The sequence below is a fragment of the Spermophilus citellus genome, assembly GCF_964194105.1.
Source record: "Spermophilus citellus genome assembly, chromosome: 10".
Lineage (NCBI taxonomy): Eukaryota > Metazoa > Chordata > Mammalia > Rodentia > Sciuridae > Spermophilus > Spermophilus citellus.
The window spans coordinates 46,782,696-46,802,017 of NC_138197.1; the positions used below are offsets into that span (position 1 = coordinate 46,782,696).

General features: G+C 36.2%; 1 protein-coding gene across 1 annotated transcript in view; it reads right to left on the minus strand.

The window, feature by feature from the left end:
* Positions 1-19,322, minus strand: part of SLCO1A2 (solute carrier organic anion transporter family member 1A2) — a 146,828-nt gene that overhangs the window by 24,170 nt on the left and 103,336 nt on the right. The window contains exons 10-14 of the mRNA XM_081310325.1: positions 18,882-19,103; positions 15,808-15,972; positions 14,369-14,564; positions 12,654-12,819; positions 11,018-11,190 (exon numbers count right to left, since the gene is read on the minus strand). Of these exons, the coding sequence (XP_081166451.1) occupies positions 11,018-11,190; positions 12,654-12,819; positions 14,369-14,564; positions 15,808-15,972; positions 18,882-19,103 (922 nt within the window). The remainder of the gene's footprint in view (positions 1-11,017; positions 11,191-12,653; positions 12,820-14,368; positions 14,565-15,807; positions 15,973-18,881; positions 19,104-19,322) is intronic.

Below are 19,322 nucleotides of genomic sequence, written 5' to 3' on the forward strand. Positions count from 1 at the left end.
CAAGTTTTCCTGGACTGGACAACATATATTGCATATTACTCCAAACAGACTATTAGAATGCTCAGAACTCCCTGTGACAGCAGCACAAGGACTTCCCTGGGTAGTATAACCTACAAATGAGATATAATGGACTTGGTTAAAATAACTGCACTGAAAATACTCACAAAATGGCCATCACATAATTATTCTAAACCAAGGGTTTTGCTTTAATTAGAGAGACACTGAATACTTCTCAAGTAACTGGGCACACTTACATATAGAATGGGCTTTCATGGGATATAGCAATTCAGGTTATACTTAAAAAGACAGTATTCCATTTTGTCACCCAATAGGTTCCTGATAACCAGACACCAAGCTTTATGCCTGACTCTGGGTAAAAACAGTGAATTCAGCAGATATCCTCAACCTATGTTACTCACAGGCTTTCCCCCTGCCATGGGGTGCACTATGGATACGTGGGCCTGTGGATGACCTTGCCTATCTTACAATTGGACAGGATGGTGTACATGGGGATGGCCTTAAAGCCCAGCCCTAGTTCTGCCTCTTTTAATATGTATAATAGTGACGGGGATAACATCAAGGTACTTCACACAAGGCAGTGCTATGTTGTGCCTTCTGGTGGTTCTATCCATTAGCTATTCTTTCTCCACAAGTTGCAATGATGGTGGAAACACTCAGGTCTCAGCTTTACCCTCCCACACTGCCCAAACTGTCAGTCAGACTAAACATGCCATATCCTTGACAACTGAGGACAACACTCAGATTTTTTAAAAAAGGTAGTTTTATAAAATAGGATGGTACTAGTTAGGCTAATGGCTGCCCAAGCTGGAGTATGTGCAGTCTTGGAGACAGAATGCTGAGGATATATACCTGGTAATGAACACAATATTGCCCATACTTTACCCCTAGTGTCTAAAAAAAATGATGCCTTGATGTCTTTCAGTTGACCCATTCTCGGTTTAACTTCCTTTCCTTTGACATTGTGTTCTCTTAATAACCTTAGCATAATTGCTGATAGGCTCTTGCTCCTTGTACTGCTGCTGTAGGATATAGAAACAACATGCTTCCAGATCCCTGTCCTAAGGGCTTTGCAGAAGATGGGAGGCAGTAGAAGATTGTAAGGGACATTAAGGGGCTTCCAAAGCACTGAAGGGATGGAATGTTGGGGTAAACACTAATTGGTGCCTGGAAGACTTGTTCCTGGTTGTGAGATAGAAAAACTCTAAGGAATATGATAATTAAAGAAGAGGAGAAGGGAAACCAACCACTTTCCTTATTTCCAATCTTTAGGTAGGGATCAAAGCAGAGTGATCTTGGTTATAAAGTAAAAGATTATGCTAATAAAAGATCTGAAGAACTCTGTCTACCCAGCAGGCATGTTACCACTCTATATATTCCCCATTGTTGTCAATATGGGGTAGACCTGCATTGTTTACAAGTCTGCTGTGCCAAAGGAGTAAGTAATAAATTGTCTGAATCTTCGCTTCTCAGTCCTCCAAGTTCTTTCTGTGAGATTGGTAAACAGTATGTGGGGGTTTTTGTAGCCCTGGGGTTGAAAAGTTTCCTTCATGGGGATCCAACATGGCCGCCGACGAGGAAGCAGCGATTTCAATGTCTCCACATTAACAGGATCAGAAAGACCCTTTGGAACAGCGGCAGTCTACCTACTGAGGAACTTCTAGCAAAATTCCGTGAAGAGGGGTCCTGCTGGGAATTGGTAGGTTTATTAGAAATGTCAGTTTGTGGCTGCCGGGACTCGGGGCCCGGGGACTGCGGTACTTGCCGGAGAGGGGCTGTCGCCTCCCCGGCCCCGGGCGCTGCGGGAGCCGCGAGCCGGAGAGACACGGAGCGGGCTGCGGTGCGGCTAGAAGCCGGGAACGCCGGGGACGGAGAGAGCGACCGGGGCAGCGCTGGCTGTGGAGGCCGCAGCGGAGAGAGGCGGGGGAGCCCGAGGCTGAGACACACCGGAGGGAGAAGAGCAAGCACCCCGCCATCATCCAGAAATAGCGAGAAGAGGAAGATGGCGGCGGGAAGTGAGTAAGCCTCTCCGTCCTCTGTGCCCCGCGCCGCCGCATCTGAAAAGCTGAGACAGACAGCTGCGACTCAGCATTAATCCATCCGGCTGAGGCGGCTGGTCAGCCCTTCCCATCCTACGGAGGTGGATGCCTGCCGGGCCTTCGTGGGTAGTGGCTGCAGGTTCCAGGCGGGGCTTGGGAGAGACAGTGGGGACCCGCCTGTTGCGTTGGTCGCCCGGCAGGGGGAGGCGAACTGTCGCCGTTTGCGGGGGACACCACTGTGGCGGAGGGCTGGCGTCGCAGGACTACGGTGGAGGAGATAACTTCATTGAAACCTGCTGCTACAGGTGTGTGGTCCCCTGGCTTTCCCTCTCCACGCATCGGGGAAACCTTAAGGGGCCCCTCCCAACTCTCCCGTGAGTGCGACAGCCAGCCCGAGGGAGTCAGAGGTGGTGCGGGACCCGCGGTGTGAGACTGCCACTCCCGCCAGGGCTGACTGCTGAGGTCTCTTGCACCAGCTACAGGGAAGTGGCTACCGGAGGGCAAGTAAAATTCGCTGAGGATTCTCAGCCCCAAGCTCTACAAACATAGGATCTGAGGGAATGGCAATCTGGAGGAGTGAGCCCAGTCGTTCATGAAAACAGGGCTCCCGGGAGCAGCAGACCTGGCCTGTAGCCAGTATTGTGGTGAGAGGGGCCTGGCTAGAGGAAAAGTGGAAGTGATTGGACACAAGAGGAGGCCCTAGGAACTCAGGATTGGAGACTCGCCAAGTCTGGGAGGAGCTGCTGCACAGTGACTGGTTCCCGCGTACTGACAGGAGAGACTTGACCTGGTGGGCACAGCGCCACCTAGTGGAAGAGAAGTTAATCAAACTCTAAGACGGCATTTATTAGTTTTTTTTGTTTGTTTGTTTTTCTTTTTTTCTTTTTTTTTCTATTTCTTCTTCTTTCTCTTCTAATTTTAATTTTAATTTTTTTTAATTATTATTATTTTTTTTAATTTTTTTTTATTTTTTTAGTTCCTATTTCTTTCTTCTTTTGTCTTTTCATTTTTCTTATCCCCCCGTCTTTGAATTCTACCTGCCTACTCTCATTCTCTTTAGTGACTTCTTCCCTTCCCTTCTAATACCTTTCCTCCCAAGCATCAAATAAATTTATAGGAATAAACAGTAACTCAGCAGTCAAACAGAACAAGAAGCAACATGAGCAGCTACAAGAAGCAAGGAAGAAAAGGAGTACAAACAATGCAGGACAGCCTAAATATTCAGGAGGACCTAGAGTCATCAGAAAAATGGTCATATAAAGACCTCAAGGAACACCTTAGACAGATGGAATGGAACCTTAAAGAGGATACAAGACAGCAAATTCAAGCAGCGAAAGAACACATTGAGAATGAATTACATAAACAGCTAAAAGAAGACGTTAAGCATCTTTATCAGGAGATAGAGATTATAAAAAATAATCAAACAATAATTCTAGAAATGAAGGAAACGATAAACCAAATTAAAAACTCAATTGAGAGTATCACTAACAGAGTGGAGCAAGTAGAAACCAGAACGTCAGATAATGAAGAAAAAATATACCATCTTGAAAAGAGTCTAGCCAACTCAGAAAGGCTGGTAAAAAATCACGAGAAAAACATCCAAGAGTTATGGGATAACATGAAGAAACCAAACTTACCAGTCATCGGGATAGAAGAAGGTACAGAGATTCAAACCAAGGGAATGAGAAACCTGCTGAATGAAATAATTACAGAAAACTTTCCAGAAATAAAAAAGGAAACAGATATACAAATTGAAGATGCATACAGGACACCGAGCACACAAAATCACAGTAGACCAACGCCAAGACACATTGTTATGAAGATATCCAATATACAGAACAAAGAGAAAATATTAAAAGCTACAAGAGAAAGGAGACAGATTACATTTAGGGGTAAACCAATACGGTTAACAACGGATTTTTCATCACAGACACTGAAAGCAAGAAGGTCATGGAACAATGTATTTCAAACACTGAAAGACAATGGATGCCAACCAAGAATTCTGTATCCAGCAAAATTAAGCTTCAGGTATGACAACGAAATAAAGATCTTTCATGATAAACAAAAGTTAAAAGAATTTGCAGCCAGAAAACCAGCATTGCAAAGCATTTTGAGCAAAACACTACACGAGGAAGAAATGAAAAACAATAACCAAAACCATCAGTGGGAAGTGCCTCAGTAAAGACAGAGGGCGAGGGGAAAGATAATCATGGAGAAACAAACCAAATTTTTTTTTAAAAAAAGGATAAACAATCAAACATGGATGGAAGTTCAAACCATATATCAATAGTAACTCTGAATGTTAATGGCCTAAACTCTCCAATAAAGCGACCTAGGCTGGTATCATGGATTAAAAAAACAAATCCAAAAATATGCTGCCTCCAGGAGACACATCTGATTGGAAAAGACATACACAGGCTGAAGGTGAAAGGATGGGAAAAAATATACCACGCACACAGTTCTCGTAAGCAAGCAGGAGTGGCCATCCTCATATCGAATAAAATCGACTTCAAGATTAAGTTAATCAAAAGGGATAAAGAAGGTCATTATATACTATTAAAAGGAACCATTCACCAACAAGACATAACACTTATCAATATTTATGCACCAAACAATGGTGCTGCAACATTCATAAAACAAATTCTCCTCAAGTTCAAGAATCAAATAGACCACAACACAATAATTATGGGTGACGTCAACACACCTCTCTCACCATTGGACAGATCCTCCAAACAAAAATTGAATAAAGAAACTATAGAACTCAATATCACAATCAATAACCTAGACTTAACTGACATATATAGAATATATCAACCATCATCAAATGGATATACTTTTTTCTCAGCAGCACATGGATCCTTCTCAAAAATAGACCATATATTATGCCATAGGGCAACCCTCAGTAAATATAAAGGGGTGGAGATAATACCGTGCATTTTATCTGATCATAATGGAATAAAACTGGAAATCAATGATAAAAGAAGGAAGGAAAAATCCTACATCACATGGAAAATGAACAATATGTTACTGAATGAACAATGGGTTATAGAAGACATAAAGGAGGAAATCAAAAAATTCTTAGAGATAAATGAAAATACAGACACAACATATCGGAATCTATGGGACACAATGAAAGCAGTTTTAAGAGGAAAATTCATCGCCTGGTGGTCATTCCTCAAAAAAAGAAAAAAACCAACAAATAAATGAGCTCACACTTCATCTCAAAGCCCTAGAAAAGGAAGAGCAAAACAACAGAAAATGTAGCAGAAGGCAAGAAATAATTAAAATCAGAGCGGAAATCAACGAAATTGAAACAAAAGAAACTATTGAAAAAATTAACAAAACTAAACGTTGGTTCTTCGAAAAAATAAATAAGATCGACAGACCTGTAGCCATGCTAACGAAGAGAAGAAGAGAGAGAACTCAAATTACTAACATACGGGATGAAAAAGGCAATATCACAACAGATGCTACAGAAATACAGAAGACAATTAGAAATTATTTTGAAAACCTATATTCCAACAAAATAGAAGATAGTGAAGACATCGATAAATTTCTTAAGTCATATGATTTACCCAGACTGAGTCAGGAGGATACACACAATTTGAACAGACCAATATCAATGGATGAAATTGAAGAAGCTATCAAAACACTACCAACCAAGAAAAGCCCAGGACCGGATGGGTATACAGCGGAGTTTTACAAAAACTTTAAAGAAGAATTAATACCAATACTTTTCAAGTCATTTCAGGAAATAGAAAAAGAGGGAGCTCTTCCAAATTCATTCTATGAGGCCAACATCACCCTGATTCCGAAACCAGACAAAGACACCTCAAAGAAAGAAAACTACAGACCAATATCTCTAATGAACCTAGATGCAAAAATCCTCAATAAAATTCTGGCAAATCGAATACAAAAACACATCAAAAAAATTGTGCACCATGAGCAAGTAGGATTCATCCTTGGGATGCAAGGATGGTTCAACATACGGAAATCAATAAATGTTATTCACCACATCAATAGACTTAAAGATAAGAACCATGTGATCATCTCGATAGATGCAGAGAAAGCATTTGACAAAGTACAGCATCCCTTTATGTTCAAAACATTAGAAACATTAGGGATAACAGGAACCTACCTTGACATTGTAAAAGCTATCTATGCTAAGCCTCAGGCTAGCATCATTCTGAATGGACAAAAGTTGAAGGCATTACCTCTAAAATCCGGAACAAGACAGGGATGCCCTCTATCTCCACTTCTATTCAATATAGTTCTCGAAACACTGGCCAGAGCAATTAGACAGACGAAAGAAATTAAAGGCATAAAAATTGGAAAAGAAGAACTTAAATTATCACTATTTGCAGATGACATGATTCTATACCTAGAAGACCCAAAAGGGTCTACAAAGAAACTTCTAGAACTAATAAATGAATTCAGCAAAGTGGCAGGATATAAAATCAACACGCATAAATCAAAGGCATTTCTGTATATCAGCGACAAAACTTCTGAAACGGAAATGAGGAAAAACACTCCATTCACAATATCCTTAAAAAAAATAAAATACTTGGGAATTAACCTAACAAAAGAGGTGAAAGATTTATATAATGAAAACTACAGAACCCTAAAGAGAGAAGTTGATGAAGATCTTAGAAGATGGAAAAACATACCCTGTTCATGGATAGGCAGAACTAACATCATCAAAATGGCGATATTACCAAAAGTTCTCTATAGGTTTAATGCAATGCCAATCAAAATCCCAACGGCATATCTTGTAGAAATTGATAAAGCAATCATGAAATTCATATGGAAAAATAAAAGACCCAGAATAGCAAAAGCAATTCTAAACAGGAAGTGTGAATCAGGTGGTATAGCGATACCAGATTTCAAACTATATTACAGAGCAATAGTGACAAAAACAGCATGGTACTGGTACCAAAACAGGCGGGTGGACCAATGGTTTAGAATAGAGGACATAGAGACTAATCCACAAAGTTACAACTATCTTATATTTGATAAAGGGGCTAAAAGCTTGCAATGGAGGAAGGATAGCATTTTCAACAAATGGTGTTGGGAAAACTGGAAATCAATATGCAACAAAATGAAACTGAATCCCTTTCTCTCACCATGCACAAAAGTTAACTCAAAATGGATCAAGGAGCTTGATATCAAACCAGAGACTCTGCGTCTGATGGAAGAAAAAGTTGGCTCCGATCTACATATTGTGGGGTCGGGCTCCAAATTCCTTAATAGGACACCCATAGCACAAGAGTTAACAACAAGAGTCAACAAATGGGACTTAATTAAACTTAAAAGTTTTTTCTCAGCAAGAGAAACAATAAGAGAGGTAAATAGGGAGCCTACATCCTGGGAACAAATTTTTACTCCTCACACTTCAGATAGAGCCCTAATATCCAGAGTACACAAAGAACTCAAAAAATTAGACAATAAGATAACAAATAACCCAATCAACAAATGGGCCAAGGACCTGAACAGACACTTCTCAGAGGAGGATATACAATCAATCAACAAGTACATGAAAAAATGTTCACCATCTCTAGCAGTCAGAGAAATGCAAATCAAAACCACCCTAAGATACCATTTCACTCCAGTAAGATTGGCAGCCACTATGAAGTCAAACAACAACAAGTGCTGGCGAGGATGTGGAGAAAAGGGTACACTTGTACATTGCTGGTGGGACTGCAAATTGGTGCGGCCAATTTGGAAAGCAGTTTGGAGATTCCTGGGAAAGATGGGAATGGAACCACCATTTGACCCTGCTATTGCCCTTCTCAGACTATTCCCTGAAGACCTTAAAATAGCATGCTACAGGGATACTGCCACATCGATGTTCATAGCAGCACAATTCACAATTGCTAGACTGTGGAACCAACCCAGATGCCCTTCAATAGATGAATGGATAAAAAAAATGTGGCATCTATACACAATGGAGTACTATGCAGCAATAAAAAATGACAAAATCATAGAATTTACAGGGAAATGGATGGCACTAGAGCAGATTATGCTTAGTGGAGCTAGCCAATCCCTAAAAAACAAATACCAAATGTCTTCTTTGATATAATGAGAGCAAATATGAACAGAGCAGGGAGGAAGAGTAGGAAGAAAAGAGTAACATTAATCAGTGACATGAGATGGGAGGGAAAGGGAGAGATGAGGAAAATTGCATGGAAATGAAGGGAGACCCTCATTGCTATACAAAATTACATATAAGAGGTTGTGAGGGGAATGGCAAAATAAACAAGGAGAGAAATGAATTACAGTAGATGGGGTAGAGAGAGAAGAAGGGAGGGGAGGGGAGGGGGGATAGTAAGGGATAGGAAAGGTAGCCGAATACAACAATTACTAATAGGGCATTATGTAAAATTGTGGATGTGTAACCGACGTGATTCTGCAATCTGCATTTGGGGTAAAATTGGGGGTTCATAACCCACTTCAATCTAATGTATGAAGTATGATATGTCAAGAGCTTTGTAAAGTTGTGAACAACCAATAAAAAAAAGTAAAGTTTCCTTCATAATAAACCAGTAAATGTAATAAAAATGTTTCCCTGAGTTGTATAAGCCATTATAGTAAGTCTTCTAACCTGAAGAAAGTTTATGGGAATCTCCAGCCTATCACTAGTCAGTCAAAAGGCTGAGAGCCCCAGATTTTCCATGCTCATAAAAAATAACAGAAGTCTGGGGAACTGAGCCCTTTAACTCTTGGGATCTGATGCTAACTCTAGGTTGATATTGTCAGAACTGAAATGAACTGTAGGACACTTTAGTGGTGCCAGAAAATTGATGAGAGTCTGGTGTCAGAAGGCTTCTCTGTGAATAGAGAAACTTTTTCTCAGAGTATGTACATATATTTCATATATATATATATATATATAGTTTATATATGTGTGTATGTATCTAGGAAGCAACCTAATGACATATCACCTTTATTAAGAATCTTTTAAAATTCTACTCAAGTACATAAAAGATATTGATATTGCAGGTTCACCAATATTTCATTCCAGTTTTCTCCACCTGATCTGCAGAACCCTCATAAACCTAATCAAAATTTATACGTAAGTATAAAGATCTAAATGGCTAAATCAATTTGGGCAGAGATTAGGCACAATAAAGGTGACAATGGGTAGGCAAGGAAGTTACCATATGATATTTTAACATTTGCAATGCTAAAGCAATTAAATCAATATGACACTAATTTAATAATAGGCAAATCTGTGAAACAGAAAATATATGAAAAATATACCCATGTTGTGAAAACTTAACATATGATAAAGGTGGCACCACTACCAAAGAACCTGCAATTTAGGTTGTGATATTGGTAAAATTACTTCATTATATGAAGATAAATTGAATTGGGCATCTTTCTCTCTAGCACTATATATATAAATATAGTTAAGATGATTTAAAGACTATAAGCAAAAAATAAAACTGTAAAACTTTTATCCTAAACCTGTTAGAATAAAACCTATAAGGCAATATTTTTATAAATTTAGAATTTGAAAATGCTTTTTAAGTGTGACCACTCATTACCATACACCCAAACCATAAGACAAAAAAGTTGTTATGTTTAAGTGCAATTTTTAGGATTTCACTTCATAAATACAGAAAAGTTAAAAGAAACATAGATTAGAAGATAATTATGTCATCAATTATAGGCATATCATTATATAAATTATATCATTGTTTCAATTATATCATACTGCTTATTACATTATATCAATATAATATTATAAATTATAATTTACATAGTCATCATCCAAATCAGCAAGGGAAAGAGGAAAATGGGGTACAAAAAAAGAATCAGCATCTTGAAGTAGAAATCGAAATAACTAAAAATTAGTTCAGATATGCTTAACTTAACTCACCAGGAAACCACACTAAACATCAATGAACCACCATTTTACACCAACTGGAACAGTCAACATTTGAAAGTTAGATAATTCCAAGTGTTTGGGAAGCTATGAAGTGGGGGGCAGGACACTGAAGCAGTGATGGTATGAGAACAACTCTTAAACACTAGCTGTACTTGGTGTCTTTATATATGCATGTATTTTAAGAACCACACCAAGGCATAGAGTACCACCATCTGAGTGAAATGCATAATGAAAAAGGAAAATGCATATTGTAAAAAAACATATCTGTCATATGCCTATGGTGAGTGAAAGTAGGAGATGAAATTTAATACAAATGAGTAAATAAATAAAGTAAAGCAAGAGAGAAAGCTTGCTCCAGCTCATAATGATAAAACGTAATGAACTACGATTAACTTAATTCTGCTTCTGAATTTCAATGAGACAAGAAGAAAGGGGAGCAGGTGGGCAACTGTGTTCAGGATTGTTTATTAGGCATGAAGAATGCTATAACTGAAAGAGCACATGTTTAATATACCTAAGTTTGGAGCAAGGCTCTGCAATTTCCTAGTTTTAGGAAACCATTACTTGTATCTCACAGTAGCCTTGCAAAAGTATTTTAGGCATTTACCATTTATGCCCATTTTTATTAAAGAAAAATTGAGCTTAGAAAGATCAAGGGACCCTGGTAAAAAAGGGGGCTTCTAGTAGTTTTAAATTCTGCTGTCCTGTAAGCTAAACCAGATGAGGTGGCTGCTATGCAACTATTCTTTACCTATCTAAACAACCATTTCATAAGGCTAACCCTAAAATGGGCATGTATCTCATTTTGCACTATACAATGAAAGATCCACTTATTCTGAGAAATAAGAAAGGAAAATAGCAAAGGATAGGGAAGGAAAGAACAAAAGATGAACATCATATTATTAACTTTAAAATTTTGTAAGATTCAACAATGTTTAATGCAAGATCCTTAATAAATGTATATTAGAGCACAGAGTTCTTAGATATCATAAGCCTCAAATTACTTAGAAAAAAGTTACTATAATAAATTACCAGAAAGAAATCCAAATAAAGAAAATAATTATTGTACCTCAGGAGAACCATATATCCAGGTATGGCAGCTAAAGAATAAATAAAACTGCCAATTGTCGACAAGATTAGAAAGTACTGGAGCATCATGGAGCAGTCATGGCCTTTGTCACAAAGCCCAAGAACTGCAGATGAATTTCCTGATGTTCGAATGCAGCTACAATTTTGGAACACCTGTCAAAAATAATATATATTATTTAAGAATATGTTTAAGAATTTTGAACACAAATCTCAATTTTTTTTTTTTTTTATGTAGTCAGTTGGATCAAGATGGAGACTGCTGGGGCTGGGGGTGTAGCTCAATGGTAGAGCACTTGACTAACATGTGTGAGACTGTACTACTCACACACACCAAGGGAAAAAAGTATGGACAATGCTTATCCCTATGTTCCCATCTCCTTTATAGTCTCTCTCAGGATTATAGCATAAAACAAAGCATAGAAGTATAGTCTCAAAATATGACATTTTAAAAATTTGTTCTAATTTGTTATACATGATAACAGAATGCATTTCAACTAATTGTACACAAATGAAACACAACTTCTCATTTCTCTGGGAATACAAGATGCAGTCACACCGTTTGTGCAATCATACATGTACATAGGGTAATAATGTTTGTCTTGCTCCACCATCCTTCCCACCCCCTTCCCGTCCGCTCCTTCCACTCCCCTCTGCCCAATCTGCCAATTTCAAAAAACCAAAGGCCAAATGTTTTCTCTGATATGTGAATGCTGATCCATAATGGGGAAGGGGGAGGGAAGAATAAAATAAATGGTATTTTATGTAAATACATGAAGTAAATCTGCAATAGCTCAGCTATTCTAAATGCACACTTTTAAAAAAACGAACACTTACCTGCCACAATACAAAGTATGAACAACAAAATCTGTTTGATTGTTCAAATGTCTACACATAAACAAAGCTGTGTCCTCCCAAAATATAGTTTATTTTAAAAACAGACTAAAGTCATCACTTTTTGAATTATTATGTTTCCCGATCTCATTAATAATAAAATTTGTATTTTACTTTGGTCACCAGCCAACTTTATAAGGTTGAACATTCTTGAGGCAAGAAGACATACCTAACTCTATCTATCTTGTTTAAAAAAAAACTGTTTTCATGTGAAAAACACAAAAAGCACTTACATAAATATACACAGAAAACAGAAGAAAAAACACAGCAGTTTGAAAACAAAATTGAGAACAAAATTGCCAACTTCTTTCTCAATGATAAATTGTTTTCTGTCCAGTATATTTTTAACCCAAGTTATTTTAATAATAATCTAAACTGGCTTAAAATTACAGATAAGTACTCAGACACTGTGAAGGCATTACATAGATCTGAGATGTGAAAAGGTAACAAAGTGTGCATATCCAAGGTAATTTAAGTTATACAAATAAAAAAAATCTGGTTTTAAGAAAAGACTAAATTTGTTTTTAGCAGATATAGGTCCAGTTCAAAGTTAGAAAATGCTAATACAATACACAGAAGTTCTGTCAAAAAGGCCATTAGGATGTATTACCATGTTCAATCCAGTTCCAAAGGATGTCTCACAACCAGCAAGACAAGCTGACATATATGATAAATCATTGTCAATACACAGAAGTTCTGTCAAAAAGGCCAGTAAGATATGTTACCATGTTCAATCCAGTTCCAGAGGATGTCTCACAACCAGCTAGACAAGCTGACATATATGATAAATCATTGTCGCCACATACAGGATCCCATGTTTTAGTTGGACAGTTGCAAGCTCTATTGCAGTCATCAAGGACTTTATTTCCCACATATAAATCTTGTTGGATTCTGAAATGATTTAAAATAATACCATGGATACTGAAACACTATTCAAGATTTGTTTTTCTTCTTTCTATCTTAATCCCTAATTATGTTTCCTCCCCTCTATCAAAATAGAAAAAGAAATCTATCAATGTGTGAATTGCCTACTATAGTTCTGGTGTAAAAGATAACCAGGTGCAGTGTTACAAAGCCACTTTTCAATGATTTATTTTAGAAAAATACAATCCATAAACAAGCACTAAGTGCCTACCATGTGGGATGCATTTATTTTTTTTTTTTTTAGTTATAGATGGACACAGTGACTTTATTTATTTTTATGTGGTGCTGATGATCAAACCCAGTACCTCACCTGTGCTAAGAAAGTGCCCTAGCACTGAGCCACAACCCCAGGCCCATGGGACGCAATTTTCCGGATATTATTAGAACTAAAACATGAAGATGAACTAATCTCTAAGGTTGATCCATGTGGGAGAAAATAATGAGAGAGCTAACTTGAAGATCAAAACCTGCTTTTTCCATTTATAATGCATTTACTTCAGAAACAAAGTCACGTGAGTAAAAAAAAAAATCATTCTTTTAGTTTAGTACCCAGTACTTATAATTGTGATCATGCACTAACTAATATAAGAGTCTAGAGAACGAATTCAAATCCTGTGACTAGACCAAAGTGTGGCCCTCCACACGTTCTCTCTGGAAATCAGCATAATTGGAGATGCAGACAATCTTTAAGATTCTTTCCAATTTTAAAACCCACATTTCTATACTGATATGATTGAAGAGGTTTTTTGAACTTCTCTAATCTTCCATTTCTTCATCTATAAAATGGAAGTAATAATGCTTATGTTAAGCGGAGCTTGCAAGATTCAAATCAGATAATATATGCAAAAATTATGATTTTATATTTGAAATTATTTTAATATTATAATACTTGATGACTTTAAAATGAACACTTTAGGATGCTTTTCATTTGATTTTGACTTGAAGTGAATTTTTAAAATTTCTTATTACTATGGAAAAATCTTTCTGTAAACCCAGATAAACCTCAAAATACAATATCTAAAACTATTTAATACTTTAGACATAGTATCAGTGATGTACATAAATTTATATATTAATTTACCATGAATTAGGATTCAGTAATGCTAATTAAGCCCACCATGGAAACATCTAAAGGCTATTTGGACTGCATAGTCAACTTTTCATTTTAATATTTGCAGGGTTATAAAATATATGGATAACAAATCCTAATATAACCTATAGGTAGCTTCCTTTATGTACATTTTAATGTCCACTAGTATATCACAAAGACTACCAATTATACACATACACACACAATCATAAACTCATTCACCCTGTGATGTTCACTACTTTTTTAATAAACCTAGAGTTTGAATGGATTGGTATATAATTGATAGGTAAAGGAAAGATGCAGGATGACCATGGATCACTGCCATTAACTCCTAAAAAAATGATTTGGTTTTGTACAACCACTAGAGAAAATATGCTACTAACAGTCTGTTGAAAGAATATCGCATTTACTAGAAAAAAAACGTACCCTTCATAAGAGGTAGTTATGCCAGCAACTGGAGAATTATCACAAGTCGCAAGAAAACATAAAAAATAGAGAAGGTACTCAATTACAGATAACCAACATCCTATGTGGGCAGCTTTTTTAACGGTAATCTTGAACTTCTTCATAATTAAACCACCAGCAATATATCCAATGCATATTGGAGGTAAGTTATAAATACCTATAAATGCAAGTAAAATGTTATTTACAAATTAACAACAACAAAGAACAAATATGTTATCATTTTTGCCTAATATGTTTTACATAAGAAAGTATTTAGGTTGAAGTAGTGGTGATTTTAACCCTACTCAGTTACACTTCATGCACAGGGAGATTTCAAAGTGACTCATAATGTCAAGTATATTTTTAAAAATTATTATTATCATTCATTTAATTATTCACAATAGGTCTTCAATTTCTTATAGTCAGATATCGTGATCAATGCCTCTTTTATTAGGATATACATAGGAGTAGCAAGTCCAAGTTGACCAGTAATTTATTATATCACTCTCTAGTGTGTGGGATGGGAATATATACATATATAAGTATTATATATATATATATATATATATATATATATATATATATATATGGTAATTCAGTTATTTACTCCCACTTTGATTATTAAGAATTTGACTCAGTTCAAGGTACTTTAGAAAGTCATTCTGCTGAAGCTGTGGCTGTTTTGTGTGTGGTTATATTTCATATTTTGCTGTGGTAACCAGCATTCTTCTTTCCCAGCTCTTTGTCCCCTTCTCCAATACAAAAAAAGGAAAAAGCAAAAGGGAAAGACAGCCCTAGGCTGCTTTGTATAATATCTGCATCACTGAATCATATTCTTGGATGAACTTGTTAAAACTCAAGGCATTTAGGCACACATAGCCTGGGATAGTAATTTTTTAGAAGAATAAAAAGATCTCAGGAAAAAAAACCCAGGCAAGGTAGAATCATTGGGGTTACGATAGTTACAGGAAAGGCAGAAAGTATATAGACACAGAAATATCTAAAACCATCAGGCAACCAAGGAACTACATTAGGAGAATATGGAATCCAAGAATTTAAGCCAAAAGAGTAAATAATAAAAGTAAAACACAGAATCCTAATGAGTTAACTCTAATCCTTTATAAATTAATGAACTGCCTATCTGAAAATTCACTAATGTTTGCATTTCCCGAGATTTCCATAAACATTATGAATTTCTATTCTGACTGGAGAGAGAGCAGAAGAGAGAAAAAAGACAATTTCTGACCTCTTCCCCTTCATACATTTCCTTAATTTTCCTAGAGAGTGGAAAGAGAAAATTTAGCAGAGACAGGAATATCCTAAAAGACTTCAATTTAGGAGTTTCCTAATCCCTTTGTCACATTGTTCACCATTTCATAGGGTAGAAAGCATGCCAATAATTCAGAGAGAAACAAACATACCAATGAGAAAGATTGCATCAGAAGTTGATTTTCCATATTGTTGTTCCAGATATTTAGGCATAAAGGAGAACATGCTAACAAATGCATTGAACTGTAACACACTTATAAGTATGAAAAGCATGTAAATTGGATTGCAGGAGAGACTTTTCATGAATGGTAAAAAATCTGAAATGAAAGAAGGATAGTGTCAGATCAACTTGGCTTTGCATTTTGTGGCAGGTGTTTTCCTGAAACATCAACCTCCCTCCCCGATTATACTTCGTAATGCACATATATCTGTTCATTCTTTTTACTACTTGTAAGCTGAATAAGCTGAGTGGCTTCTGGAAATCAGTGATACACCTGACTGGGTAGAATTAGAACACAATAGTTTTACCTTCCCTAAGTCATTATTTAAGCAATTTTTTTTTAAAGAGAGAGAGAGAGAGAGGATTTTTTAATATTTATTTTTTAGTTCTTGGCAGACACAACATCTTTGTATGTGGTGCGGAGGATAGAACCCCAAGCCCCACGCACACCAGGCGAGCGCGCTACTGCTTGAGCCACATCCCCAGCCCAATTTAAGCAAAATCTTAAAGAGACAAATATAGGGGCTGGGTTTGTGGCTCAGTGGTGGAGCACTTGCCTCACATGTGTGAGGAACTGGGTTCAATTCTCAGCACCACATATAAATAAATGAATAAAATAAAGGTCCATAAATACTAAAACAAAAAATTTTAAAAAGAGACAAATACAGCATCTGGGTCCACACCATTTCTTTTTTATCCTTTTCTTTTTTCTTCTATTAATATCCTCTCTTCTCTAGAGATTTCCTAGAATGGAAGATGCTTTTTCTCCACAATCTGGAAGGAAATCACTTTGATAAAGAAGTATGTACTAAAATATAGAAACTATCACTCCCTGAATATTTAAAATGAAGACATGGGAATTAATGGGATAAAAGTTTGTTTAAGTACCAGGAATTTTTCTGCTTCTTCAGAACAACAATTTCAATGGTTGTTTCAACAGTTCACAATGGGATGTATATTAGAACTACCTGGAGATATTTGTTAAACCATATGCAGGCTCTGTTCACATAGATTTTGATTCATTCGGTACATAATAAGGACAATATAAATGATTTAACCAAAATTTTTTTTCTGCTTTAATTTGTGGCCTGTCTATGGTAAATGGGTTGAGTCACATTGCAGCTATTTTGGCTCAAATTCTAATTTCTTTTCACTTTTTCTATCTTCACGTTCTCTGTCTCAGTTTCCTTGGTTTGTACTGTCCCAGTTTACTTAATATTAACTGCCTAAAACTTACTCGAGAATGAAGTATCAAGAAATAAACCATTTGGTAGAAGAGGAAGCACAACTTAATGCAAAGAAATAAATCCCACTTGTAGAATTCCTGCTTAAGAATAAGGTCCATGAAGGTCCATGCAGAGGAGGGAGATGTGGTCAAAACTCTTTGGGGCTTTTTCTTCTTTTTTATTTTTTGGTACTGGGGATTGAACTCAGGGTACATGACCACTGAGCCAAATTCTCAGCCCTATTTTTGTATTTTATTTGGAGACAGGGTTTCACTGAGTTACTTAGCACCTTACTGTTGCTGAAGCTGGCTTTGAACTCGTGATTCTCCTGTCTCACCCTCTGAGCCTCTGGTATTACAGGTGTGCATCACTCGGCTCTTTGGGCTTTTTAAGTCACCCATTTTTATTGACATCCCTGTCCTAATAGAAGAGTCTTAATAGTTCAAACCTATTTAACATATTTTATCCTACTCTAAGCTCTTTCCTAGTTTTGAAAGTTGATCTTGCAAACCACAAAAAATATTCTATGTTAATATTCTCTATCAGTCTGTATTAGCCCTTTTAGAAGAATTGTTATTATAATCATGATTCTTAAAATTTTCAAGATTATAAACCAATTCTAATCTTCCAATAAGTATTAAATAGTGTTTAATTGTGCTTCAAGTGAATTTGTGATTGTTAATAAAAATTAATGTGTAAATTGGTATAAGAGCTTGTGAATTATGGTAAAATAACAACATCAACAATGAAAATATTAGTACTAATAGGAATAAAATAGTAACATGTACTAGAATTCCTTTCACCTATACACAATAACTCTGTAATAAAAGTAATGCTATTATTGCCATTTTACAGATAATGAAACAGCCCCCCCCCCCCCGTCACCACCCATCTTCCAAATAAATACTCTTTAAGAATTCTAATGCCCAGGCTACATTCCCTAAGAAGTAACTCAAACTTCCTGAGAATACTGCACTACTTTCAAGCATCAGTAAATTCTAAAACTCCTAAGTGATTCCAATGTATGCCATGTTTGGGATACAAATACTATATACTAAAATTATCTACACTGAGTTTCCCACCGAAACATCTTGAAAACTTTGCCTTGAACTTTGATTAAAGATCTATATAAAAAATACTACATGAATTATGCTCTTGCATTCGCTGAAATTCAGTATGTTGCTCAATATTACTTGTATCATACATCATATGATGATATTTTTTCTACACTTTTATACTTTGTTATTGAGGGAACAATTTCTCTTTAAAAATTATCATTCACCCCTTTATCAAATATAAAGAATCACATTATCTATAATGTTTCCTTTTTCTGCCTTAAACTCCAGGAAGCTCACAGCTAAGCTAAAATTTTGGTTATAGAACTATACTACCTATTATGATTAGTGCTTATTTTTTCCTACTATTGTTCTTAGTTTTAATTTCTACTTGTTCATTTTTTAATTAGACTTATGTTCTCTATAGAACAGATTGTTTTAAAGCAGATAGAACCAAATATATTTGCTTATTTGGAATTCCAAGAATGATTTCAATTTTTATATAAAGACTGAGATAAAACAGCTTTCAAATTACATGATTTGTTTTCAAAGATTAGCACAGGAAGAATCAGAGTAGTTAGATATTATTGATTTGTGACCAGTAATAACAAAATATCTTAATAGCATACATCAGCAGCATAATATATTATAGTGCTAAGCTAAAATACAGATACACCTATATAAAATGAAAGGTAAATTATGGTGTTTAAAATGTTTATATTTGCCTTTAGTGATTCCATTCTTTTCCTTCTTGACCTCTCCTCTCTCTTTTTCTTCTTTGTCATTTTTAATGATGTCAGCATTACCCTCTAGTCCCTCCTTTGGAAGCGTTTTGGGCAAAAAGAAAAAAGGAATGGCAGTGAGGACATTCACTCCTGCACAGATCAAAAAGCCAAACCACCATGCACCAACCCAACGAGTATCAGTGGGAGTTATGGTCAGAGCATCTGTAAAGAAATGTATATATTTATATTAGCTTATGTCATATTTCTTGTATAAAATACATAAAATTATTAAAATTATAATTCTCAGGTTCATTCAAATAGAAAATTTTCATACAATTCAGACATTTATAAACTTATCTAAGGTTGATCAATGGGTATGAAGTTAAAGTTAGGAGCAAGAAGTCTTGGTGAGCTGTTGCACAGTAAGGTGATTATAAATAA